Raw genomic sequence first — 26,630 nt, forward strand, 5'->3', positions numbered from 1 at the left:
TACGAATGCCATTCACATATATAAAATCAGTCATTCCAAGTTGGAACAGTAACTGGAATGTCAACCCCAGCTGCCTACTCAAGAGCACTGACCACACTGGCACACCAGTTACCAGTTCAAAAAGTTCAAAAACGTTCAGAAAGTCCCCTGACAGGAACGTGTGACAGCTCACACCCACTATTTTTTCCACTCTTCAGCCTTTTTACTGGTAACAATTTCTCCATCCACTCCTACAGCACTCATTCATTCCCATAGGGGTTGTTCTTGATGTCCACAGCATCATTTTTAAGCTACAGCTTCAAAGCCTTCCAGCCAAGAAGCTGCAGGCCCTGGTAGCAGATGGGGAGTCAGGATCATACACAGATATTAATTCACAATTATTTTACCTAAACACATGGACAGCATTTATTTCTTGGTTGCTTATCGAATTACTCACTAAGCTCTTCTGGGGCTGGAAGCATTGTTCAGATCTGTCAACTGGGAGCCAGGCCCTGGCATGACACCTTAAACTTGGGCCCCATTTCCCTCCAAAGAGCAGGTTCCCACTTCTGCAGCGAGTCCCATCCCTGCTCACAAAGCCAACACACTCTGCTGAGACGAGGGAAGGAATGGCCAAGCGTCCAGGGTTTGGAAACATAAACAGTTCTCTTCAATACTGAGTCTGAAGGGGGGATGGTATGTTTCTAAGGTACCTCTCCATGTTGCTCGGGCAGTGGGAGTCTGCTGGTAATTTCACAAAGCAAGCGAGGCAGGATGTGCCAAGGGAAAGGGAGGATATGCTATTAAAAAAACCTCAAAAAAGTGAGAACACCAAAAGCAACCGCAATAAAAGCAAAATCAAGCAGCTGCTTCCACTTTTCATGTCCTAAAAGCTTGCTCAAACAGTCCATGTCTGTGGATGCCCAGTTGAGGATTTCTCAGTTTTAGGTCACCTGTCCAGGATGATAGTTTTGGACTTGTAGTTCTACAAGACAGTGCCAACAGAAGACAACTGTGAGGACTTTGTGTGCAGAGAGGAGTGCTTGTCCAGGCTGCGCCCACTGAAAGCCCCGTAGCCTTTGCAGTTTGACAGAAAACATGCAGATTTTTTGAAAGCATCACAGAGATGCTTCTTGAACTTCTCACCCACAAAAGCATAGATGACTGGGTTTAGGCAGCAGTGGACAAACGAGAGTGCCTCAGTCAGCTCCACAGCTAGGTCTAGCCTTTGACTTGTATGGCAGTCATTGATGATGTACATGTTCCTCAGAGAGTCCAAAAACAGCACAATGTTGACAGGGGTCCAGGAGAGAAAGAACACAATGACAACAATAAAAACCAGTTTTATTGCTTTGTATTTGTTCTTGGTATGGCACTTCTGCAGGTTTTTCAAGATGCTGTGATAGCAGAAAATGAGGACAACAACAGGGATTAACCACCCCAGGATGTTGGCTTCAAAATTACTTAAAGTCTTCCAGCCATTGTTGCCACTAGGATAGTGAGGGAGGCACTTAATCTGGTTATTGTCATTCACTTCCTGGAAAAAAACTAAGTCTGGCATTGATGCTAAAATAGCAACTGCCCAAACAACCAGACTGGTGATAAGCCCAATGGCAGTTGTCCGAATACCTTGAACATGGAGAGAGTGGACTATGGCCAAGTACCTGTCGACACTCATGATAGTTATGAAGAAGACATTGCTGTAGAAACCAATGAAGTAAGCTGAGCTGATGATTTTACACAGTGCATTTCCAAAAGTCCACTGGCTTACAATGGAGTACTGAACCAAGAAGGGCAGGGAGAATACCAAGAGGAGGTCAGAGAGAGTCAGATTCAGCAGATACACATCAGTCATGGTCTTGATTTTCATGAAGACTGTCAGAATCCAAACAACCAAAGCATTTCCCACGAGGCCTGCCACAAACAGTATGGAGTACAGCACTGGAAATAAGGTAGATGCAAATTCTGGAATACCTTCAGGATGACAGATGATGTGTAGTTCTGAGTAGTCAAAGGCATATTCATAGGCTTCGGAGGAGTTAGGTGTTGGTGAGGTGTAACTCATCTGTTCAAGGACAATGAAATTCACATGAGCCAAATCCCACATACCAGGCAAGAGCCAGCTCACACCAATCTGCATGAGGACAAAATATATGTGCCACAGCTGTGGTATAAGATGCAAATGAGGAATGAACATTAATAGCTGGCCATTCCCTGCAAGACCCAGGATGAGATCCTTGCAACACAGGGGCAGAGGAGATCAAGGAAAATGCAGCTGTCGTGGTAGAGGTTACCAGCATCCTCCTGCTGGCTCCATGTGGGGCCATGGCCCATGCCCAAGTCCAGGTGGGGTACTGAGGCAAGAGATGGAGCATCCTCAAACCAGCAACAACATGGGCATGGCCAGAAGGCTGAGAGCCCCTGATATGGGTTTTGGGGTCCTATCTTATGTTTCCTTCTGAAAGGAGAAAGGGAGCATGGCTCAAAGAGAAACTGCCATGTTAACACTCATCTCCTAAAAGTTTTGTTTCTAGTTAGCTGAGTGCCAGAAATGGGATGCACCAGCAGCAGTGACATGCCCCCTGCCTGCTCACCAGCCCCTTGCAGCTTGCCCACTCCCCAGCAGCAGCCACCACATCCCTAGGCAGTACTTGTGACAGCAAACAATGAAGATGGACAGCAGCATCCCTGTCAGGATGTCGTCCATAGGACACTCCTAGCACTACCTCTGCCCTCAAGGACATTCTTCTTCCACAAGCACAGTGTCATCAGCTAAAGATATTTTCACCCTGTGTCTTGGTTTCTTTCCAGAGAACAACAATCACACTGATTTCTTTTAAATGCCCATCATCTCCACCAGTACTGTATCCCCATAGGAAAAACTGAACCTCTAAGATATGCTACTGGCCCCAGCTTGCAGGAGAGCAACCCAGCAGGGAGTGACTCACCAATATGTTCTCAGAGCCACTGCTGCCCAGCAGGTCTGTCAAATTCTGCTCCATAATCCAACACTGTGTCTGAAAGAGTACAAAAAACTGTCTTTATATAATGCATTTTTAAGAAGCAGGCATACATTTGTGTATATAGGCTGGCAATATTTACCTTAGCTTATGCTGCAATGCCAAGTCGCAGGTAAGGTCCTTACTTTAGCAGTGCACAGTCCTAAAATAGCTTTTCCTCTGTGTGACCTGTGTTACATTAAATATGTATGAAACCCCAAGCCAGTAAGTTCAGCCTCTGTAGTTAACACCTACAGGACGGAAATGTCAGCTTTATCTTCTGTATGATCAGAAAGTTTTCATTTTAAGCACTTACATTCTCTAGTGGAAGAGATCTGCAATCTCCTTCAAACACTCTTTGAAGTGTTTCTTTCTCCCACCTGCATGCCCTGCACCTGCTGTCCCTCTCTGCAGTTCCAGTGTCTAGGAGAGAAAGTAGTGCTGTCTCTGCCCTGCTCCAAGGACTTTTGTTGAAGATGGCTGAGGGGGATGATCCAATGCTGCCAATAGCCAGTGATGGCAAAGGGTCCTGTCTGCTTTAACATTTCATTTTTCCTTGGAAGGCACCTTCCCCTCGCACCCACCCAAGCACAGACAGGAATACCTAAGGGAAATTATCATAGAATCATAGCATTTAGGTTGGAAAAGACATTTACGATCATTGAGTCCAACTGTAATCCTAACACTGCTGTGGCGGTTACCTGCTACGACCTCAAGCAGTCGAACAGCGCCGGCTACCGCTGCCTTTGTAAGGCCAATAGCCACCACGTGAGTGGGCACTCTAGGGTTAGTGTTGAGTGCTCCAGCGTGGGAAACACAGCTTTGGTAGCTTCACGCTGAGGGGAAGTGAAGGGACAAGAGAAGGACACTTTGCTTGCAAGCCTGAGAACTTTTATTCCTCCATGCGTGGTCGGAACAAATCACCCTCAGCACAGTGCAAGGCAAAATGGCGCCGGGCCAAAGGAATGCATTAGATTAAGTAGTTTTGGGCGGACAGGGGTGGAAACCTGCCTCGCCCTATAGGGACAGACAACAGGGGAGTGACATGGATCACAACAACCTATGGGAACATAACAGAGGTGGGTACAGTGTTCTGGGACAAATAGCATTGCAAAGGTGGGGTGATTGATGCAGAACTTTCATGAAGAAGCAGGGAGTGGTTACAAGACTGACACCCCAACAAGGAGTGAGCACCCCTGACTGACAGAACCATGGAAGGAGAAAACTGTGTAAGGTGAGAAGATTGACATGTCTGAGTGACAAGAGCTCCCGTGGTAAACAACTTGGAGCAAACCACTGTGAGGGAAAATAGAGGTACAGAGAACAACCTAACTAACATTAATAAAATCCCTGACTAAACCAACCCAACCTACAACACACTGCCAAGTACATTTGAACCTTTCTTTCCAGAAAACACATGCTGCAGGATGCTCTCACAGACTCACACTGAAAGAAAGCCCTGAACAGCTTTGAATTGCCACCAACTCTACCATATACCTACTGTGACCTCATCCAGACCCAACACAGCTTCCATCCCACAGTTGTCTCCAATCTTCCCCACAACACAAGATACAGGGGAAAGAGCAGCCCTATTGAGCAACAGGCAACATTTGAAGTGTGTGTTATGTCCTTAAATACTGCTGCTCCCCACTAGAGCTTGGTGCAATTACTGAAATTCAGGCAAGTCATGTTGCATTAATAAACAGACAGGACTCAGTTTCCTCAAGCAAAAAAAGCCAATTCTTTATTCACATAATTCATTTTTATACAGTTTTCACAGACCTTGTGTTCAACTCCAATTGGCTACTAGTTTTCTTGCCACTCAATTAATTGGTTAATAACTGGCATTTTTCCTTTCCATCAAATCTCTCTATTCTTGGATTGTTGACATATTTTCTTCACTGATTCTCATGGGACAGATCTATTGTTTATGCAGGTGCAAACTTATTTTTCTTACTAAAAGAGGTTGTTGTGTTAACTGTCTTCATTCCTATGACTTTTCCTTATGGGAACTTACAAGCTACTGCTAGCTTAACTAGAGTAGCAGGGCCTAAACCATATTTAATAAGACCTTTCTTTTATAATATCTGTACCTGTCTGCAACAAGCCACATCATCTTTTTGTTTGTTTTTGAACAAACAGCACCTCATTGGGCATCAGTCCATAGATGTGCTGCTAGAATCCCCATGTGGAATGGTCTCAAACCCTTTGGATGTCCACCTTCACTCACCATTGCTCCAAAGGCAGAGTGATAAATTTCTGTGAACCAAGAAAATCTGCAACTATTGCATGTGTAGCAGTGGATGGCTTTCCTTGGCCGTGGTGGGTAGTGTGACATTAGGTCAAAGTTTTACTTGTGAGTCAAGCCACGACAGCCAAGCTCTGCTGGGTATTAACTCTTACAAAACCTGAAACTAGGAATTAAAACCAGAAACAAACTCTTCTGTTACAGGCAGTGTTACTGGCAGTTGCTGGCAGTGCTGAAGCTTGATCTCCACTGCCCTAATGCAAGATTAAAACGGCACGCACAACTCTGTTGATGCTAAAGTGGCAAAGAAAACAACCAGGAATTATTCAATGTGGAAAAAGATGTGTCCACCAAATGGGAATTTGGCAGCTCCGTGCCTCTCATCTTTCATCTCCTAAATACAGATGACAGTCTATCAGAGCACAAGGACAGCGACATGAAGGGACGCGGCTCCCTCTGCTGGGCATTCCTGCAGAATTGAGGCACATCCCCCCAGAGATGTGTGAGATGAGCAGTGCTGTTTCACCTCCTTATTCATCATTATTTTAAGGAAGAAAACACTTCCACAGCAAGATAAGAACCCGGAGACTGCTGTTGCTGTCAGGATTTCATGCTGGATGAGCTCTTTCTTGGGATGCGTGCCATTTGGCCAATATTGTTGCAGCCCATTTTGCCTCAGAAAACTACAAAAATGTCAATTGTTGCTCCATGCAAAGACATGGAGGGAGAGGATCCAGCCACACCATCCCCAGTTCCATATAGAAACATTTCAAATGCATCACTTGAGTTTGTCGGCCTTATTAGAGTTAAGCTTACTCCTCTAAACAATCTACTTACCCAGTCCCATCCAGAACAGCCAGAAACATGCCAAAAGAAATAGCCAAAGGGGCTTTTTCAAAATACACATATATCCCAGAGAACTTCCTTATATAATCAATTGTATCACAGATGATGATGCATTGGGTTTACAAGGAAAGGTTTTGGTAGCAAGGGGGCTGCAGGGCTCCTGATGTGAGAAGATGCTGGAATCTGCCCCTGTGGTGGCAGTAGCCAGTTCCAGCTGACTCCAAGATGGCCCTGCCGCTGGTCAAAGCTGAGCCCATTGGTGATACTGGTAGTGCCTCTGTGATTCAGAAACACTGTGCAGCAGCAGCTATGAGAGAGTGAGAATACACAAGAGAAATGCCCTGCAGAGTCCATAGTCAGGGAAGATGGAGGGGAGGGAAGAGCTCCAGGTAGTGGAGCAGAGATTCCCATGCAGCCTGTGATGATGCATGTTGTCCCTGTGTTGATGCACAGTGGAGCAAGATGTGAGGTGGGAAAAGAAGCACTAGGAGGGAAGGGGACAAGCTGATCTTCTTTTCCATAAGTCAGCAGACAAAGTTAGTTAATGAAGTAAAAGGCAGTCACTCATCCAAGGAGGGAACTGATTAACAAGAGAGGAGCTTGCCAAAGGGAAGAGGGAGTCCATAATGAAGTGCTTTTGCTAGCCTGTGTGTTCCATTTTCTCAGAGAAGTATGTTCTCTCCTTCTTCAGGGGCTGCCACAAGGCAAAGCGAGCACAGGAAAGGAAGTGGTTTGTGCATAATGGCTATTGCTGCACACAGGGTTTTCTTTCTAGGAACACCTGGAACATGACGTTCTGGACGTGTCATTCCTTACTTGGCCAAGACACAGAAAGCAGGCAATTCTTAGAAAAGCAGCTTGCCAAAGCCGTCACTTGCTCCTCCCAGCTCCTGCAGTTTTGTTGTTGATAAGCAGTGTCTGGCTCTGCCGTCACAGCGAAGCCACAGTCTCAGGGCTGGCACAGATCTAATATTGAAACACTTCATTTTGGTGCCTCGCTTCTTCAATGCTGTGGAAAGCCAGCCTTCCTCTGCTCTGGGCCCAGGATGTGGATGAGCAAGTGGAAACATTAGCGATAGCGGTAAGGACGTGTCAGTGTGCATCTCAGGTTTCTGAACAACACAGTATCCATAGGAAGCTGGTTTTGTGGGGAAGTGGGAGGTGTGAACTGAAGGAAGACATGATGCCAGTTCATTCTGGCATTATGAACTGACCCTTCCCACTGCCCACGTCTGACAGAGCACGCTGGGGCTCAGTTGCTGGATACAGCAGAGAGCACTGGAATATAGAGTACAGTTGGTGGAACTGAGTTAAATTCTGGTGAACCCAACTTCAAGCCATGGAACTGTTGGAGAAAGTCCAGATGAGACCACAAAGTTGATCAGAGAACTCAGCACATCAGAGGCTGAGAACACTGGGGCTGTTCAGATTGGAGAAAAAAAGGTTGTGTGGAGATCCCATAGAAGCCTTCCAGTTTCTGGAGGGGGCCTACAGGGAAGCCAGAGAGGGACTCTTCTTTGGGAACTGCAGTGATAGGACAGGGAGTAGTAGGCATAAATTGAAAGAGAGGAAATTTAGGTTAGATATTAGGAAGAATTTTTTTTCTGTGAGGGTGGTGAGACACTGGAACAGGTTGTCCAGAGAAGCTGTCGATGCCTCACAGCTGGCAGTGTTCAAAGCCACACTGGATGGAGCCTTGAGCAGTGTGGTCTAGCGGGAGGCGTCCAGCACAGGGGCTGGAGCTAGATGGAACTTCAAAGATTCCATTTCAGCCCCTTACCGTTCTACGATTCTACGCAGAACGTCCAAAAGCCGCGACAAACACGCGACCCGGGGGCAGAAGCCGCTGGAGAGGAGCCGGCTGGCTGCGGAGGCCGCCGCTCGCCCAGGCCGCGGCAGAGCGAGGCCGCGGCGGGCGAAGGGTTACGGGGCCGCATGCGCCGGGCGGGGCGGTGCTCCGGGCGGGGCTGGCTCGGGGCCGGGCCTCGCCGCCGCCCGCCGCGCTCTGGGGCAGCGGGCGGCGCTGGGATGCCGGGCCGGGAGGCGGAGGTACGGCTGCGCCGGACTGGGCCGGGGCGCTGCGCCAGGCCCTCCTCGCTAGCTCTGCTGAGGAGAGCCCGGGGGCAGCGCCCCGGTGCGAGGCGAGGGGGGCTCGCTGCGTCCCCTGCGTTGCTGCGTCGTGTTCCGCGGCCTCGGAGCAGCGGGGGGACGGGGGGACGGGTCCGGCCCCGTGACGGTGGGTCCGGGCGGACCTCGGAGGGACCATTGCTGGCTCGGAGTGTGCCCCACACTGCTTCTGATCTGACCGTGCTTTCTAGTCCGTTGTGATTCTGCTGCGCCGAGGGGCTCAGAAACTCGTTCTTCATTAGCAAACACCGTTATATGTTTATAATAATACAAACTCTCTCTAAACAGCTAAAAATCTTCACCCTGCTGTGGGCTTTGTGCCTCCTGCCGTATTATTTCTCGAGAAGTGCCGGGCGGCGGCAGCCGCTGTGGGTAGCAAAGGCAGCCTCAGCTGAGCAGGCCGTGCAGTGCTTTTGAGTGCATTTGGGCCGGGTTTGGGTCTGGGCAGGGCTCCCCGCCAGTGCCCGGGGCCGCGGGGAGACCGTGGTGTGCAGGGTGGGAGGGAAGGGTTGGAGGTGGTGCCGGCAAAGGTACAGGTAGCTGGTGGGAAGGGGACACTTATTTCCTTTGGAGTGGCAAAGGGTAACCAAATGGCTGCTAGTACATTTGATGTTCAGAAAACTCTTACCAACCGCCGAATTTAAAGGAGATTCTGGAACAATCTCCCAGAAAAAGCAGAGAACCCAAAAACCATAAATAAAACTTGGTCAGCCTCAGAAATGGCCTGGAAAAGTTTCCCGTACCCTAAGCAGCTGTCCTTAATATCTGGGGTCAGCACACCTTCCTTCCAATAGCATGTGACGTATCAGCTGAAATATTTCCTCTTGTGCCATTCTTAATTAAATGGCCATTTAAAGTTCTGTTCTTCCTCTTCCAGATGCATCCAGTCCTAAAGGCCTTTGTGTGTGGCTCCATCAGTGGCACTTGTTCCACGCTCCTCTTCCAACCCCTTGACCTGCTGAAAACCCGCCTGCAAACTTTGCAGCCTGCTGTGAATGGGTGAGAGGAGGGGGCTGTGTCTGCCTGTGGGCCTGGAGGTGCTCTGCCTAGGCTTCTGCCTTATTTGCTGGCTGGGGCTTGGAGTTCAGAGTTGTAATTTGAGAAATCAGTCTTTGTAAAAGAGGGGGTATGTTTTTATATTATGGAGAAGGATTGTTATTTTGCTCCAGAAGAACAAAAAATGCCTGTGAGTGGTTGTGAATGCCATTGGAATAACTTGTAACCTCAATATTTGTTCTCTCTGAGATACTGGTGTTTGCTGGAGTGGCTACCATGGGATATCCTCTGCCTGAAAAAAACCCTGTATGTTTGTCAGATAATTTTTCATGTGTGCAGCTTGGTGTACTCAACCTACAATCTGCTGCTGCTAACAAAGAGAGTGAGCAACTAAAAATGCTAATGGGTGTTACAAGTTGTGAGATACAGAAGGTGATGGAGAAGCCTTGGAAAGAGCAACCAAGAAAAGCAGACTGAGATGAGGAAGAGCACCTTGGAGGTGCTGAGTTAATGCACAGAGATATGAGTGAAAGGGGTGGCTGTGGAGTACATCTGCCAAGGAGCAGAAACAGGTCTTTTCTTCAGTTCCTGTCTTGTCTTTCTTTCAGGTCTGGTCGTGCTGGGATGGTAACACTGCTCTTTAGGGTTGTTCGTACTGAGAGTATTCTGGGGCTATGGAAAGGTGTCTCTCCAGTAAGTGGCTGTTTTAACTCTGACTTGTAAAAATAAGTAAATAAATAAGCTTACTGTCTATTGCTAATTATGTCTGCCTGAATTTAAATAGCCAACTCTTGTACAATTATGAGTGAACAAGCATGATTTAGATTACATCCTATTTTAAGGATGAATTGAATTGAATTTCACTGATTTGGTTATGTCAGTCCTGAGCAGCTGAACATTTGAATACTTTTGCAAATGTTGTGTGGCAACTGCAGGAACTTCATTTTGGTTTGGAATATCCTGTTCCTAGAAAACTGACATTGAGGAATGCAATAAATCCTGGCATCATTTGAATAATTTGTCTGTCAGTGCCATAAAAGCACTACCTTTCTACCTTATCTTCTTTCCTCAGCATGTTAGCTTTAGTGATATTTTTGTCTTCTACAAAGCTTCCTGTCAAGTTGAACAGTCTCAGAAATGTTTTGTAGTATATTTTGTCTTACGTAAGCTTTTTCTTTCTTCATCTGCTTCTGTTTCTCCTGAAGTCCTTTGCAAGATGTATTCCTGGGGTTGGGATTTACTTCAGCACATTGTACATGATGAAGCAAAAGTTTCTTGTGGACCGTTCACCCACAGCCCTGGAGTCTGTCTTCCTGGGTGCCGCTGCTCGTGCAGTTTCTGGGATTTGCATGTTGCCAGTGACTGTAGTGAAGACGCGATACGAGGTATGAGTTTCCAATTAGTCCCCTGTTAATGGTGTCACACACCTTCCTTGTGATGCAAAACAAATCCTTCTGCCTGGAGAAGGTTGCTGCCACTTGGGTACTGCCAGGAATGTAGTCCTGATTTTACCTCAGTTCACACATTGTGCAGGAAATGAAATTTGGGCAAGAAGATGAAATAGAATTCACCCAAAGATTTATAAGTTTCAATTGTATACAATGTTTGTGTACCATCTTTCATATGTTACCTTCCTGAAGGATTATTTTAAAGGCTGAGGTAGGTGAAACCAAATTTTTGCCTTGGGTTGTCCTCTGAGTTGCCATCTTAGGCATCACATTAAGTTCACACTACCATTTGTTTGGATATTACGTCCTCAGGGTGTGTGTAGGGCTCTTCAATGTGTGTCTGGCACGTGGATGACTGACCTTTGTCTGCTCTTGCAGAGTGGAAGATTTGGCTATGGGAGTGTGTATGGAGCTCTGAAGAGTATCTATCAGACCGAGGGGGCTCGTGGCATGTTCAGTGGGCTCACGGCAACGCTGCTGCGGGATGCACCCTTCTCTGGCATCTACCTGATGTTCTACACACAGACCAAAAACCTCACACCTCAGGGTGAGGCTGAATGTTGGCTGCTGGAGTGGAAAATGTTCCTCTTCTCAGATCTTGCCCTGCAGCTGACAGCCTGCATGCTCTGCTTATTGCCTTCCACCTCAGAACTTAAATTAGTCTCCTGTAGGGCTTTGGGTCACTCACTCACATTTGCCTGTGGAGAACTGTAGACCAATAGCTGAGGTCAGTGCAGAAATGGAGACTGGCCCTAAAGTGATTGATTGTCTTCACGAAGACTGATGCTTAACTGGGTTACTGAACAGTTGAAAGACAGGGTGTCTTAAGCACTGCTTGCTGCTTCTGCTTGTCTTGCATAGTGCTTAGTTTCCACTAAACTAGGGCTTCTCTGATATTGGAACTCACTGGGGCAACTTTTGTACAATTTTTTCTTTTCTGATTTTCTGTCAAATTCAGTTCCCCAGCAAGTGAGGCTTTTCAATACTGCTAACTTTTGACTAGTAGCCACTTTTGCCCTTGAAAGGTTTCTCTAGCTGCATGGATTTTAACTTCTCTTAGGCTCTGATGTTGATTTAATCATTCAATAGCTTTCACTTTTTCATGCAGCATAAGTGTACCTGGCTTGATTGGTGTCTCAGTGTGTTCCCTTTGCTCTGTTGCAGACCAGATGGATCCAGTGCTCGTGCCCTTGCTGAATTTTGGCTGTGGGATCTTTGCAGGGATCTTGGCCTCTCTGGCAACGCAGCCTGCTGATGTCATCAAAACACACATGCAGCTGTCACCCCAAAAGTACCACAGGACAAGCCAGGCCATTGCCTTTATCTACAAGGTGAGGTGAATCCCTTTTGACATGCACAACCACATCCTCAGTTCTGATCCCATGCTCAAAACACAGCTTTGCTGGGGAAGTTGTTGCCTTTTAAAGGAGTTGGACAAGTGTCAGTGCTTCATCTGCTCTTGTAGTTGGACAATTCAGTGTCAGCATTTTCAAGATGATGAAGGGGGTCATGCTGTGGTAGACTAAGACTATAGTGTGCAGTGTGAAATGCTGGTTTCAGATACAAAACAGCTACAAAATAATTCTTTGCTCTCTAGACATAAGAAGAGAAATAAATGTCCAGGTCCTAATTGCAGGAATGGGATGGAGAAGTAGTCAAAGCCCACCTTTCCCTTCCTGCTGTCAGAAGGGCAGATCTTGGCAGATTCACTCTGTTTCCATATTGAACTCTCTTCCTAAGTGGTAATTTGTTCATTTGTGTATGCATTTTTATGTGCTTTTTTTTTTCTCAAATCATAATGTTTTTTGCTTCAATACTTAGAAATCTCAGAATAGCTGAGAGACTTTTGCAAATATGAAGCTCTAAAAGAAAGACTAGTCATTTTCCTGTAGTGTCTGGAAATTATTACACCCTTGCCTTTAATTTGTTGGGCTTGAGTGTGGCTATCCCCATCTGTTGTCTCCATCTTGACCTTCCCTTTTCCCACTCCCTCCTCTTCCTGCTTTTCTGGGTAGCCCTGCAATAGTACAATGCTACAGGTTCTTCCTAAATGCTATTTAAGCCCAGGTCTTTCAGAGGCTGATCTGGGTCTGAGCTGAAATACATCCTGTGCTCTTCCATATAATATGTGATGAGAAATTAAAACCCTTTAGGCAGATTGGGATGAATTGCTGTTTTATCTCCTGTTGCAGGACTTCGGGCTGGTTGGCTTTTTCCGAGGTGGTGTGCCCCGACTTCTCAGGCGTACTCTGATGGCAGCAATGGCATGGACGGTGTATGAACAGATGATGGAAAAAATGGGCTTGAAATCCTGACTGAGTTGCACAAGAAAGGACCAGCTTCACTCTTTCTCCCGCTTGTGATCAACTGGCACTGAGAAGTTCCCAGTTCTACAGAGGAATAAGCCTTTCTCAGCCTGGAGGAAGAAAGCCCTTCTGAGACAGGGGATTAGGCCTTTTGGCAAGTAGAGGAAAGGAGAGATTGGATGTTTACGTTGTTTGATCAATGCATTCCAGAAGGACTGCACTTGCAGACTGCCATGGGAAATGGCAAGGTTTTCACAGCATGGTAACTATGCTGAGAAGCCCCTTTTAAAAATAACTCTGTGCTCACCACCTTTATGCAATGAGACAGTATTAGAGCAAAAGTGTTTGAGGAGAAAACTGATGGCAGAACTTGCCAGCCTGTTCCTTGCAGGCATGGCCAGAAAGGCCACAGTGACCACCATCTGATGTAGATCCTCCTTCCTTGTATGCTTTATTCACACAGGGAAACACTAGGCCCTGGTGGGAAACTGGATGTGTCTCATGATGCTTATATTACAGGAGTGGGTGGAAGAGAAATGAAGTGCAGAGGAAAAGCCACAAACAGTCTCTGCCATAACTTTTGTACTGTGGATGATTGCAGAGAAAGTGACTGGAACTGCCTTGCTGTGTTATGTGTTATTATGTTATTGAGCACCTTAACACTCCTGAAATTTCCTTCTGCCTCTACAGCAGAGTTTGCACAGGAATTAAGAAGCATAAGGCACTTTAGAATTGATCGCTACCAAAGTTCTACTTGTTCTCTGAAAAGAAAAAAAGCTGCTGGTCTAACTACAGCAGGAGCACTCAAGTGGGCTTTGTTGGGGTTTTTTATGCAGTTGTCATAGAGATTTATTTGCTTCCTACTCTATTTGTTACTCCCTGATCAACACCCTCAGTGTGAACTGGTCCTTAGAGGGAGCTTTTAGGGCCATGACTCATAATGCATATATGTATAATGGAAACAGATATAGATACTGGCACTTCAGATTTCCCTTAAAACATCACTGATTGCATGTGGAGTATGTTTTGGTTTGGAAAGAAAAAGTTGCTATTTCTGTAAGCTTTGTCCAAAGTTTGAGCCCTGTGGTAGTGACCTTTAATTCCCTTGGGGTTCTACACAGACTCTTCCCATTTTCCTGGTTGATCCTTTTCTCTTATCAGGTAGTCCATGTGCGAGTATGCCTGAGTTTAAATACATTTTTCATCCTCTGTGCCTTCTTAGTCTTTCTTACTGTGTTAATCAGACCTCACAGTGTGTGCCAGGTGCAGCCTGATCCCCCCTTCACTTGTGCCTCTGTGATGGTTGGGTCCCTTGCAGCTCTGTTAGCATAGCCATGAAGCTGGCTTGGAAGTGTGCATCGTGTTCTGTAGTGTACCTTGCAGAAGACTTAGCTTTGGCTTTTATTTTCTTAAATGTCTAGGGATATTGCAATTCACTTTAGAACCAGAGCACCTGTCCCTAAACATGAAGAGATGACACTGTAGCTGTTTGAAAAACCAGTGCTACCTACCTGTTGTTCATAAATTTTAGAGTGTATTTTGGGCAATCATTGCCTGCCCGGGCAACTTCCCGAGTGCAAGAACAGAGGGGATGTGGAACGTTAAAGGTGTTCTTTACTGGATTTCAACTCCAAGAAGGCTTGATGACTGATGTAAAAGTTGAGGGAAGTGTAAGAGGACAGGCTAGAGGCTTGGAAAGTGCTGCCTGTTTTCAGACTCAGCCCATCTGTGAGGGGAGGTTCGTGCTCTCCAGTGCAGGAATCTCCAAGAATGGTGGTGGAGGATTCTGTGTGCACATGTCTGCGTGTTAGCAACAGAGCACTGCATCAAATCAGGCATGTAGCACATTATTTGCTAAAACATAAATGTGAACACCTGTTCCTTTCTTTTGCTGTTCTTTCTGCCCTTAGTGACCAGAACTTGTGAGAGTGCATGAAACCGTCGTAACTGCACCTCCTGCTTGTTTGCTATCCTGAGCGCTACTGACACAGAGCTGGAGAACCAAGTCTAGGACTGCTGACCTGGCAGAATAAGGTGGCAAATAGATGAGTTACCTCATTTGTCCTTTATTCCCTTATGTATGGGATCAAACAAACATTGTGCTTGGGAGCCTGAATTAACTTGGTGCTTTATGAATCTAGCGTTTGAGTCGGATCTGTTGATCATCCTGGGCTGTGGTAGCCAAGGGCAGTGTGTAGGGTCACCTGCAAGGTGCAATGGCAAAGCAATCTGCAACCTGCGCAGACAGAAACTTAAGCTCTTAAAAATGAGGCAGGCAAGCAAAGAATGTGAGGTAATCTGGAATTAAGTAATGTCCTCATCAGAAACCTGAATTTCAAGAACACTTTGGTGGCTTTTATGTCCCTGTACTCCTGCCTGGTCAAGTAACAAAGGAAGAAATAGAGAGTTTATTCCCATTTGTTAATGTTTTAAGGTCTGCTGTGGGATTTTTTTTTGTTTGTTTTAAATCTGGAATCAGGCCTATAGCAGTGTTAGCTTTTACTTTGGGAAAGTTTTTCCATTCTGCTTTGGTGCTTTGTTATTGGAGTAGAATGAAAAACTGTATGATTTTTGGCTTGTGGATTAACCTGGGCTCCTCTGGGTTTAAGAAATAGAGAATCCTAATTGCATTGTGTGTCATCTACCATTGGTGCTGCAAATCCAAAAGCTTATCTACCTGTGAGTTGGGTAGAATGAATTCTGTAGTGCAAGCTTGTTTGTTTCTCTTTGTCAGGTGTCATATATGGGGGAAGGGAAATCTGCTTCACTCTGTTCTTCTGAAAGCTTTATCACATGGTCAGGCATAAGACTATTTCTCAGCTCTGATCCTTACTGTCCTTCACCCTTTTCTCCTCTTCAAAAACATTCTGTTTCTGAAGTGATTTATTGAAGTTACTCCTTGATAGCTATAGCAAGTCAAGACAATCAAGTGCATAGAGTTGAAGTTTAGGTGTATTCCCCTTGAGGTTTAATGCTTCTATGTAGCAACAAATTGTCACTGTACAGCCTAAAGGTAAAGTAAATCAAATAAAAGATCTGGACAGAGGTGCTTAATCACCTACCTGCATCATGCCAGCAATTCAACACTAGCAATCTTGTCAGATAATCATTTCCAAAGCCATCTTGGCTTGGATTCTGGAGACAGTGGTGTTCTCCCTCTGCACTTCAGGATTGCAGTTAGATCCCTCTTGGACTGACCTCTGTTGCTGGCAATGCACTGTTAGTGATCGTGCACTGTCTCTGCTTGCCCTGCAGCTGTGGCTAAGAAAACGGCTGGCATGTTGAGGCTGGCAGTGTTTAAGTGAGTTGTAAGGACACAAGAGAAATAGTCTGATTATTCATGCTTTAGAAACTTTGTTTCCATTATTCCTTTGTGATGATTTTTTTGGGGTTTTTTTTTTTTTCCTCTTAAACAGAACTGGAACTTTGGAACATTGCATAGCTTTGAGTATTGTGAGTTCTTATGTGTCTGTATAAAATATTTATGTGAAAAGGTGTATTATATGTTTCTATTAAAAACCAGTTGCTAAAATTAAGGATGTAATCTCTTCAGTGTTTCTTTTAAAAAACCCAAATAGACAAGCCCCAAACTGATTAAATGCACAAGGTATTGGACAGAGTAGAGGCTTAAGAAGGCAAAAGGAGTTTCCCAGGAGGACTGTTGCATGTGTTCAGAGCCCATAAAAGGCAAGGAATATTCTCTTTTTCTGTGGTGTATAATATGCACAGGTTGTGCCAGTACAACTTAAATCAACTTTGCTTAAATGGAAAAACCAGACAGCACTGGGGAATGTTGTGTTTTACACAGCTTCCTCTGCCTGCCTGCTGTGTGTAAAGACAGATGGCTGTTGAATCCCTGTACTAGCTGGTGAAATACCTGCCTTCAGGACAGTGGGGTTTTAAACTCTCTGGGGAGAAACTGTTTTTAGTCTCCTGCTGATCAGGTTTTTGCTACGCAGGCAATCTGATCTCAGCAGGGGACCAGAAATTGTGCCTGGGACACAATTGTCTCCTGCAAGGCATAATGCTAGGCAATGCTGGATTGCTGGGATCTCCTCTTGCTGTCACAGTATGGTCCTGGGATTCGGTAGCAGGCAGATTGTGCTCAGCAAAACATTGTTGATACTGAGATGTGCATCTTCCAGATGTGAAGATCCCAAGCCTTTTTTCTTGCTTACATAATACATTCTCACATGGAGCAATTTTCATGGAGGGTTATCTGTGTATAACAGACCTACCAGACAGTGCTGAGGTGCAGCCTTGTGCCAGCTGAGCCTGAATTGCTTGTGCAGGTTCCTGGTAGCAAGTTAGGCCTGGGATAGTGCCTGCTCCTGCACACAGGGCTCCTCAGAGCTCTCCTGCTGCCTTGAAGAACCTCCTCTGTAGTGGGTGTTGCCATCTATGCTGCTGACAGCTGCCCCAGCTGTGAGAAGAGATAGCAGACAAGCTCCCTAACCCTTCTGGATGGTAGAAGGTGGGGAAGATTGAAAGTTTAAAGGCACTGTGGTTGTAACAAAACATTGAGTTACAGATCTCCCTTCCCCATTAAAAATGGGCAAACACTTTGCTTGCTTTTTTAATTTTAATGAGTTTTGTGCCACACATAAGCAGTGACGCCAGAATTGAGCAGAAAAGATTCCTCATCCCACACAGGCACGTATATATGTGTACTCTTGTGAACTCCATGTGAGTTTCTTGAATATGCTTATCCCTTCTGGCATTGGTGTTTATTTCAAAATAGCAGGCTGATTTTCTGCATTGCAGTTTCTTAATTTGTGATTTTATCACCGTTAAATGTTTTAGGAGTTTTTATCACAATGCATTAAGGCGTTTTAGCAAAAAGGACAAAATCCCAGTAAGAGGTTGAAATGAGACCTCTGCAAGTTTTGTAGCAGGTGTTAGGCAATTCTAACTTTGTACAACTAGAAATAAATTCGCCAAAGTATGTAAGAACTTACATAAAACATGTGAGAAGTAATAACAAACCTTTGAAACACAAGCCAAAATGGAATTTACAAGGAAAGCACAGTACCATTAGTGCAGTTTCACTGAAAATGGGTTATCTTCATAGTTCTTTGCCTTCTCCAGGAGTGCCACACCATCTCTTGGGTGACACCCACTGTCATGTTTGGTGGGGAAGATATTGCCTGAAAGGCTTTCTGCCTGAGCCTCTTCCCCAGACACACAACCCAACCCCCTCATCACAGGAGCTGTTCTGGCAGCACAGAACACCTCCTCTGCAGCCCTGTGAGGAGCCCTCTCTCCCAGCACTGGGGTCCTGGTACAGCCCCCTGCTCAGAGGCTTCTGGCCAAGGCTGTTGCTCTGCTGCAGCCTGGGCTGGCTCTCTGGGAGATACTCTTTCTGGGGCTTTGTGACCACCCCAGGCACCTACTTGAAGTCCTCGGTGTAGCACCCAAAGGCTGGTGGTATCTCTGTGATGCTTCTCTCTGCACCTGTGGGCTCCAAGTCTCCCTGGCACTTCAGGAGGACCAGTGCCTCAAATCTGCCTTTCCTGGCTTTGCTTGCTGCAGAGCAAGGCTACTCCCAGGGGCTGCCAGCAGCTCTGCATGTAATTGTGTAACAGAGTTCAGTGCGAACTTTAGACCAGGGAAACCTTGTCTAAAACGTGATAAGATAGATACACTTTCACCTGAGGGACACGTCCAGTACTAACAAATCTACTTCAAACTGTCTTATTACACAGATAAAAAAATAAAGGCAAGCTTTCAGGTTATTTAAGGAAATAATTAGAAATACTTTATTGTCAAGCTTCATCACCACTTTTCCAAGCCCTCTCATGGGCTGTGGGCCTCATGGTCTACCAGAAAGGGCCCATAAGTGTAACAATAAAAAATAAATGAAGTATTAGTGATGCTAGAGGAGTCTATAACGCTTACCAGTGGCACTCTTTTGATAACATCATACTTACTGCAATATTCAATACTTAATTTCCAATCATTATGTTCAAATACATTTTTAATACAGATGGGTTTCAATTGTGCAGAAGAGCTCTCCAGGTGAAATCTAACCACACCATGATGACATCACCACTACCACCTCTCCTCTTCCTTCCCAAGATAATATTCACCCTGCTCCTGTCTCCTTAGGAGGGACACAGTTTGTACACAGCCCCATCAGGTCAGCTCTCACCATCCACAGTGCACTTACCCAAGTGCCACAGATGTCTGTAATCTCTCAGGCAGTAATAGTTCACACTCCGGCTGAGGGCTCACTAACCTGTTGCTGAGTTTCATTTTACCTACTTTGTCACCACCATGTGGCAAATGTTTGAATTACTACCTTACAGCATATTCTAAAACTGATTACTGGTAATCTCGCTAATTAATACATCTAATAAGCAGGAAGAAAAGAAGGGTAGAGAGCCATTTTCTAGGAGACAAAGAACATACATGAGACGATGTTGTAACCTGCTACGTGAGCAATTCTTCCCCAGAGTAACTCAGGGCTCAGGCGTCAAAAAGGAGGTCCAGGCCCAGTCACTCTGATGTGGTTATATGAGGTTAAAATAGAAAGGAGAAAACTAAAGGAGCACTGTTGTTAGAAAGATGTGAAGATTAATTATCACTTGCAGAAGGTATTTGCAATAGTATTTGCACAGCCCAGAAATCTGTCCAGAAATGTATCCAGATCTTGATGACAGCAAACATAGTAAAGTATCAGGTTTTTTTCTTTTTTTCCAAGAAATTTCTTTCTCAGGTCTGTGTCTGAGAATAGGACAAGGAAGATGAGAAAGATGGTAAAGATTCTTAAATCTCATCACTTTCTGTGGTTTCTTAAAAGCAAACAACAACAAAAAAATCCCAAATCCAACAACACACACAAACCTGGGCAACTACCACAAAAATGTCTACTGCGGAACAAGGATGTGTAAGTTCAGTGTCAATTTCACCTGTTTTTACTGTCATTTCTGCAAAGGACAGGATCAGCCTTGGCTTCCCAAGCTCTCCTGCGTGGTGCCAGAGCGGTGCCCTGCAGGGAGGGGGAATGTGGGTGCAGGGAAGATGCTGCAGCTACTTAGAAGCTTCCCCCCACAGCAGGCAATTTAGAGCCTAGATATAATTCATCAAATAATCACCAGCCCCCCTGAGAGCATATATTTCACTTTCAGCAGGAAAGTGGAGTTGTAAAATGTTTAAATCTTTGCTTTCTATTCACTTCAGGACCTCAAAAACAGCCTTGATGTTGCTTGGAGCACAAGCCTCAGGAAGCAGCCCCAGACTGACAGAACCACAGAATCAGTTCAGTTGGAAAAGGCCTCTGAGATCATGGAGTCCAAGCCATGACCAAACACCACCCTGTCAACCGGAGACCTTGGCACTGAGTGCTTCATCCTGTCTTTCCTTACACGCTTCCCCGGGACGGTGACTCCACCACTTCCCTGGGCGGCCCATTCCAAAGTCTAAAAACTCCTTCTGTAAAGAAATTCCTCCTAATGCCCAACTTAAATCTCCGCTGGTGAAACTTAAGTATTCTTGTCCTGTCGCTGGTTGCCAGGGGCAAGATGCCGGCCCCCACCTGGCTACCCTCCTTTCAGGCAGCTGTAGAGGGCGATAAGGTCACCCCTGAGCCTCCTCTTCTCTGGGCTAAACACCCCCAGCTCCCTCAGCCGCTCCTCACAGGACTCACACTGTAGACCCTTCACCAGCATTTTCTCCCTTCTCTGGATTCGTAACGCCACAAATCCTACGAACTTTTAGAACCAGTGTCGGGGAGGGGCCGGAGGAGCTGGCGCAGCCGGGACCGTGCCCGGCCCGGGGATCCCGGGGCGGTGCTCCCGGAGCGCGGCCCGCCCCCGCCGCCGCGGAGCCGCGCCCCGAGGCGCCCCATTGGCTGGCGAGGCCATATATACGCGTCAGGCGGACTCAGGCCCTCTTTCGGCTCCGCGCCGCCCGGGCCTCCACACGGCGTTGTCAGCGTGAGTCGGGGCCGCCGGGCGCGTGGCGCGGGGGCAGCGGGGGCGCGTTCCCCGCCCTGCGGTAACACCGCGGGGCACTGTGCGTCCCGCCGCACCGCCGGCGGCCGGGCCGGGCCGGGCGGCGGGGAAGGCCGAGGCCTGCCGCTTGCAGCGCGGGAGGCGGCCCAAGATGGCGGCCGGACCTCGTGGCGCGTCCCCGCCGGGCTGAGCCGGGTCCCTGTGTCCGCAGGTTCCCTGTCGTTGCTTCCCAAGGGAAACCCCACAATGTCCGGAGGCCTCGATGTCCTGCAGATGAAGGAGGAGGATGTCCTCAAATTCCTCGCTGCCGGGACCCACCTGGGAGGTACCAACCTCGACTTCCAGATGGAGCAGTACATCTACAAAAGGAAGAGCGATGGTAAACAGGCGGGATGGGTGGCCCGGGTTCGGCAGCTGGGATCTTGAGGGCACAACTGGGAGAAGCAGAAAAGTGCTAGTGCTTGATCTCTTTAACATGGTTTCTCCGTGGCCTTTGCATATCAAACCGTGTCAGCTCAAAGAAATAGAATAAAATAATGATTTGTGAACAATTTTTTCTAGTTCTTGACTGTTTTAATCTTGGAATTTGGTAAATCAATCACAACTGGTTTGGGTAATTTTGCTAGTTCTTTATTATGTTAACAAAATGGTTTTAGTGTCTCAGTAATGATTTCTTCTTGTTAGTATTGGTCATCAATCTAAGCTGCCTTGTGTTAAAAGATTAAAACTCATACCAGGGCTAGGTTTTTGATGATAGATGCTGGAAGTGTATGACATTAAAACCATAAGGGGAGAATTTTCTTTGGAATAGTTTTCCATTAGCTAGAATGAGACTAGAGTGTCATCATTTCATAAAGGACACTGAGGTGCTGGAGCATGTATGGAGAAGGGCAGCAAAGCTTTTGGAAGGTCTAGAAAATGTAATGAGGAATGACTGAAGGAGCTGTGTTTGTTTAGTCTTGAGAAAAAGAAGCTCAGGGGGGATCTCACTGCTCTCTACAACTACCTGAAAGAAGGGGCCACCCTTTTGTGCCTGCCAGCAGTCTGAGGATCCAAGGAAGTGGCCCTAAGGTGAGACAAGGGAGATTCAGATCATTTTTTCAGATAATAGAAAAAAAATTTCACTGCTTGGGTGGTCAGACGGTGGAATAAGTTGCCCAGTTGCCTTTAAGAGGGACCTGAATATGATGCTTGGTGTTACAGCTTAGTGGTTACAGTGGTAGTGCTGGGTGAACAGTTGGCTGAGATGATCTTGAACCTCTTCCAACTTTGATGATTGTATGAATTTTGGAGTAACCACAGCCATGTGACAGGTTTAATGGCAGAGGAGTGCTATCCTGTTTGAGGATCTTGTATTTGTTGGTTGCTCTAAAGCCTTTTGTTGCCAACAGGTATTTACATCATCAACCTGAAGAGGACCTGGGAAAAGCTGCTCCTGGCAGCTCGTGCCATTGTTGCCATTGAAAACCCAGCTGATGTGAGCGTCATTTCTTCGAGGAACACTGGACAGGTATGGACATCAGGAAGCCTGCAGTGTTGGGAGCAGGACTCCCTTGCCTTGCATACATTATTGCCTGCCAGTGACAGCTTGGTGATAATAGGCAATAACACCAGTTTTAACTATAGGAATGCTTTCTGTAAGCATGGTTTTTGTGTTGCACTTGGCAGCTTAAAACAGATGAGAAACCCACTCCTCATTTCAGGGCATTGGATAACTTGTTTTTCTTCCATATCCTTCTTCCTGTTGGATTTCTGTCATATAGTGGTCAATTTTGGTGACCCCTTCCTCCCAGAGCTACAGTGTGTAATTGGCACTGATTTTCTGGGGACAGTAAGCGCCTGATACGAAAGTTGTCAAAGAAGAAATTTTCTGTTATCGAGCAAGGTATAGTAACCGTCGGTGTATTTGTAATTTTGACTCTAAATTTTTAGCATAAAAATGTTCTGTTGTAGGAGATTATAACCTTTAATTAGTTACTAGAGTTTGTCAGGTTAGTTTGTTTAGGTAACTGCAGGTGGGGCCACCACAGATGTTTAGAGAGATCCCGGGGTGGATTTCTGCAAGAAAAGCTTGGTATCCCATAGGCTTGATGTGCACACTATTAAAGCTTGATGCTGAGGTCAGTTTCTGGCCGATGAGCTCTCAAGTGTCGGAAGTGTGCGACAGCAAAGGATGGCAGGGTTTTCGCTAACACCAGGAGAGGGGCTCCCTCTAGGATTGGAGTTTGATAGTAGGCCCTGCCACATGCCTGACAAGTTGGAAGCTGTTGGAATTGAATAAGAACTGCCAACTGCAATTTCAATGGATGCAGCTACAATCTGTGTATATTTATTGCTGAGATTTTATGTAGTTCCTTGAAGTTCCCGGATAATGAAAAGATGGAGAAATAATGGAAGAAAACATGCTTTGCTTTTTTTGTAAGCTTTTTGTTTTAATTCCCCCTTTCATGATTTGATTATGAGAGTTTGGAGTAGAGCTTGCCAATGATTTGAGGGGAAGAGAAGGATTTTTTCCATGTCCTGACTTACTGCTTTGCTGGTGGATATGGTCTTTTAAACTTATGGTGTAGGTCTTTTCAATAACATTTTTATTTTGTCTTCTTCTGAGGTGGTGAGCCCTGGTTTCACAGGAATGGAAACAAAAATAATTCAGTTAAATTTCATGCACGTTCACTGGCAGTGCCTGGGTGAACTTGCTGAAATGCACTTTCCTGCCTTGGTTGAAATGCAATTTTCCTGCTTCACCTTTGCTGTGTCCCTTTTGCAGCGTGCGGTTCTGAAGTTTGCTGCTGCCACTGGGGCTACTCCTATTGCCGGGCGTTTCACCCCTGGCACCTTCACAAACCAGATCCAAGCAGCTTTCCGTGAGCCACGGCTCCTGGTGGTTACTGACCCGCGGGCTGATCACCAGCCGCTGACAGAGGCATCCTATGTCAACATCCCCACCATCGCCCTGTGCAACACTGACTCCCCACTGCGCTACGTGGATATCGCTATTCCCTGCAATAACAAGGTAACACTTCCCTGTGGCATTCTGGGCAGCTTCCTCCAGAGTGTGCCATAGGCTTCCAAGATGGATGCTTTCTGCAAGGGAGGGTTGGCTCGTGTCTCACGTGTATCTTGGGGGATGAGCTAATTAATCTCTTGCAGGTGGGTGGGGAGGAGAAAATAAACTGCACACAGTTGGAGCTTGGAGCTGAGGCTGGTTTCTGGCCAAGGAACTCTCAAGTGTAGGACGTGTGCTATAGTAACCTGGCAGGATTTTTCGCTGACGCCATGAGGGTCTTTGTGACCCAATGAGTGGAGTTTGATAGTCATTCTTGCCACAGATCATGAATATGAATGAAAGACAATATGAACTGATGGAGAAACTGCTCTGAGACATTACCTTGCCAGAAATCACCTGAAAGGTGAAGTCTGGGAAGATGAGAAGCTGTCTTAGATCTCTGTCTAGACGTCAGTCACCAAAACAAGTATAAGCCACATGTGAGGATGTGTGTAAGCTTTGTTTATTTTGTCACGTTTTCAATTTCTTCATTGTTGAATATGTGGTGAACATCATCCCTGTCCTTTGGATGAGACTCACATGAGCAACGTGAAACTTTGTAACAGGAGAGTTACTGCAGGCCGTATTGTAATAGCATCATGATTTCTGCAGAGACCTGAAAATGTCACTGGGAACTCGAAAAATTGTCCTTTTTTTGAGTTCAAGTACTTAAGTCTGGCATTGGCAAGTAATGTCTTTCACCAAGCACAAGCCTTGGATGGGGTACAAATAAGTCTTTCGCTCTTTCTGCAAAGGTTTAGCTTTACAGCCAACTCTTACATAATTTCTGCTGTTCCAGGGAGCCCACTCAGTGGGCCTGATGTGGTGGATGCTGGCTCGGGAGGTCCTGCGCATGCGTGGCACCATCTCCCGTGAGCACCCATGGGAAGTCATGCCTGACTTGTACTTCTACAGGGATCCTGAGGAGGTAAGAATCCTCATGGCAGGGATTGTGTCTCTCTGGGATGTTCTCCTATCCCATGGTCCCGTGTGTCTGCTTTCAAGGACAGGTTTTGCTAATGTAACGATGGCACTTTACACTCTACTGTGGTGGTTAGTTAATTGTATTCCCAGTTGGTGCCTGTTGTCTGATACTTGATAGTAAGCGTTGTGTTCTGGGATGTGTTCCTGGGAGACTCAGGCTGGGCTCTTCCATTGCAGATTGAAAAGGAGGAGCAGGCAGCTGCAGAGAAAGCAGTCACAAAGGAGGAATTCCAGACTGAATGGACGGCCCCGGCACCTGAATTCACTGCTCCTCCTCAGCCTGAGGTTGCAGATTGGTCTGAGGGAGTGCAGGTCCCATCTGTGCCCATCCAGCAGTTCCCCACAGGTCAGTTTGGGGGTTGTTTGTGGGAAGGAGTTGGGGGGTTGTTGTGGTGGGTGGAAGGAGCCTTGGGAGCGCTAAGTCTTGTTGTGTTTGTGATTGCAGAGGACTGGAGTGCCCAGCCTGCCACTGAGGACTGGTCAGCAGCTCCCACTGCCCAGGCTACTGAGTGGGTTGGCACTGCCACGGAATGGTCTTAACTTCAGCCCTGCTGTACTGTGAGAGAAATAAAGGCTGATTTAGTACGTGCTGTGCTGGTACTGCATTTGTAAAGTTGTTGGCTGGTGACACGTGGTAGCATGGGGCACGCTCCTCAGACAAGAGCGGGCATGCCTGTTATGCCCTGTTAAATGGAGCTGGGGGGCTGTGGGCTCCTGTCCCTGCCTGCAGCAGCTCTCTGGGCTGTCCCTCCTGTCTTTCTCAGTGTGTGAGGCTGGTCTCACATTCCCACCTTCCCTGGCTCTGCCCTGGTGAGGAGGCAGCAGTGTGTGTGCTCACAGGAAAGGACGTGGTGAGGTTGGGTGGAGCAGTTTGCTTTCGGTTTTTCTTTTTTTTATAGCAGCCTATCTGGGTCCACAAAAATGGGCTGTTTTTTTTTGCTCTGCCTGGGGTTTCACAAGTTTGCAGGGTGAGCATGGTTCTGGTGACCAGGTGTGGGAGGTGGCCTGACTGAACAGTGTGGTGAACACAGCCTTTGAGCTGGGAGCTGCTCCTCTGAAGGAATCCCAGCTTTAGCATCAGTATTGCCAGTTCCTTCCTCAAAAATACTGCAGCAATCTTCAGGAGAAAACCACCATAATCATCTGCTTTAGTTCTTGAGGATTATATTGCTGTGATTATTAGCTGTAATGGGAGGTAGACCCTTCACCAAGAGAAATGGGGTTTTGCTTGTTGGAGGCAAAGACTGTTCAGATTGGATCCTTTTTTCCATATTGGTGTGGTCACAGATGCTCCTTTTTGTACCTTCAGCACTGCCAATCAACCTGTAAAGAACGTTTTCTCTTGGTGCATGTGTCCATTTTATTTTACTGTAATAGTGCATATTAGCAGTAAAAAATAGGCATAAAGCAAGTTATGCATATTATTGCACAGTATCTGTCCAGAGGAGACTGATCTTTCTTTCTCTTATCTATTACATGCAAGGTGACTAAATGTTTTGTTAATAATGAACAGCATTTAGCCAAGAGGTGGGTGAGCACTTCACCATTAGTTCCTGAGAGCTCGCCCTGCTCTGTTTGTTCACTACGTTCTTCAGAAGTGTGCCTGTAGCATATCCTCTGGTACTTTCCAGAATCCAGCAGGGGGAGGCTCCTTCCTGTCACCTGAGGTCTGTCACTTGTGTGTCAGGGTGTGGTG

General features: G+C 46.4%; 4 protein-coding genes and 2 non-coding genes across 8 annotated transcripts in view; 4 read left to right on the forward strand and 2 right to left on the reverse strand.

The window, feature by feature from the left end:
• The window catches only part of LOC128799066 (CX3C chemokine receptor 1-like), a 23,394-nt gene extending 20,421 nt beyond the window's left edge, over window positions 1-2,973 (reverse strand). Inside the window, exon 1 of the mRNA XM_053963183.1 lies at window positions 2,928-2,973. The gene's annotated coding sequence lies outside the window, so the exon portion shown is untranslated. The remainder of the gene's footprint in view (window positions 1-2,927) is intronic.
• On the reverse strand, window positions 256-7,935 carry LOC128799054 (C-C chemokine receptor type 8-like). 3 transcript variants are annotated; one of them, XM_053963144.1, is made up of 5 exons: window positions 4,424-4,457; window positions 3,295-3,401; window positions 3,082-3,167; window positions 2,928-2,996; window positions 256-2,044 (listed from the first exon to the last, which is right to left on the reverse strand). In XM_053963144.1, exons 4-5 carry the CDS (start codon window positions 2,979-2,981, stop codon window positions 965-967), a joined length of 1,134 nt encoding a protein of 377 aa, XP_053819119.1. In that variant the 5' UTR covers window positions 2,982-2,996; window positions 3,082-3,167; window positions 3,295-3,401; window positions 4,424-4,457; the 3' UTR covers window positions 256-964. The 3 variants fall into 3 exon arrangements, with proteins under 3 accessions (XP_053819119.1, XP_053819129.1, XP_053819135.1); XM_053963154.1 differs by lacking the exon at window positions 4,424-4,457 and having other exon boundaries at window positions 3,295-3,586; XM_053963160.1 differs by lacking the exons at window positions 3,082-3,167; window positions 3,295-3,401; window positions 4,424-4,457 and adding an exon at window positions 7,853-7,935.
• A 100-nt stretch (window positions 7,936-8,035) lies between these two features.
• On the forward strand, window positions 8,036-16,485 carry SLC25A38 (solute carrier family 25 member 38). The gene is made up of 7 exons (XM_053963196.1): window positions 8,036-8,121; window positions 9,077-9,198; window positions 9,804-9,888; window positions 10,401-10,580; window positions 11,022-11,190; window positions 11,808-11,974; window positions 12,836-16,485. The coding sequence occupies exons 1-7, from the start codon at window positions 8,101-8,103 to the stop codon at window positions 12,956-12,958; spliced, it is 867 nt and encodes a 288-aa protein (XP_053819171.1). The 5' UTR covers window positions 8,036-8,100; the 3' UTR covers window positions 12,959-16,485.
• Window positions 16,486-20,787: 4,302 nt separating this feature from the next.
• RPSA (ribosomal protein SA) lies at window positions 20,788-25,519 on the forward strand. The gene is made up of 7 exons (XM_053963207.1): window positions 20,788-20,886; window positions 21,116-21,283; window positions 22,296-22,414; window positions 23,672-23,917; window positions 24,750-24,878; window positions 25,112-25,280; window positions 25,380-25,519. The coding sequence occupies exons 2-7, from the start codon at window positions 21,151-21,153 to the stop codon at window positions 25,472-25,474; spliced, it is 891 nt and encodes a 296-aa protein (XP_053819182.1). The 5' UTR covers window positions 20,788-20,886; window positions 21,116-21,150; the 3' UTR covers window positions 25,475-25,519.
• LOC128801928 (small nucleolar RNA SNORA62/SNORA6 family) lies at window positions 22,996-23,153 on the forward strand. The gene has a single exon (XR_008435281.1). It is a non-coding gene; the product is annotated as a small nucleolar RNA SNORA62/SNORA6 family (small nucleolar RNA).
• LOC128801935 (small nucleolar RNA SNORA62/SNORA6 family) lies at window positions 24,077-24,235 on the forward strand. The gene has a single exon (XR_008435282.1). It is a non-coding gene; the product is annotated as a small nucleolar RNA SNORA62/SNORA6 family (small nucleolar RNA).
• Window positions 25,520-26,630: the final 1,111 nt, after the last annotated feature.

This window comes from Vidua chalybeata, chromosome 1, assembly GCF_026979565.1.
Source record: "Vidua chalybeata isolate OUT-0048 chromosome 1, bVidCha1 merged haplotype, whole genome shotgun sequence".
Lineage (NCBI taxonomy): Eukaryota > Metazoa > Chordata > Aves > Passeriformes > Viduidae > Vidua > Vidua chalybeata.

Coding starts and splice junctions, on each gene's coding strand:
- LOC128799054 (XM_053963160.1), bottom strand. CDS start 2,981: ATGGAGCAGAATTTGACAGACCTGCTGGGCAGCAGTGGCTCTGAGAAC. Junction 2,045..2,927: donor GTGGCTCTGAGAACATATTG/GTGAGTCACTCC, acceptor GTCCTTGAACAG/ATGAGTTACACCTCACCAAC.
- SLC25A38 (XM_053963196.1), top strand. CDS start 8,101: ATGCCGGGCCGGGAGGCGGAG. Junction 9,889..10,400: donor TATGGAAAGGTGTCTCTCCA/GTAAGTGGCTGT, acceptor TTTCTCCTGAAG/TCCTTTGCAAGATGTATTCC. Junction 11,191..11,807: donor CAAAAACCTCACACCTCAGG/GTGAGGCTGAAT, acceptor GCTCTGTTGCAG/ACCAGATGGATCCAGTGCTC.
- RPSA (XM_053963207.1), top strand. CDS start 21,151: ATGTCCGGAGGCCTCGATGTCCTGCAGATGAAGGAGGAGGATGTCCTC. Junction 22,415..23,671: donor CTTCGAGGAACACTGGACAG/GTATGGACATCA, acceptor TCCCTTTTGCAG/CGTGCGGTTCTGAAGTTTGC. Junction 25,281..25,379: donor CATCCAGCAGTTCCCCACAG/GTCAGTTTGGGG, acceptor TTGTGATTGCAG/AGGACTGGAGTGCCCAGCCT.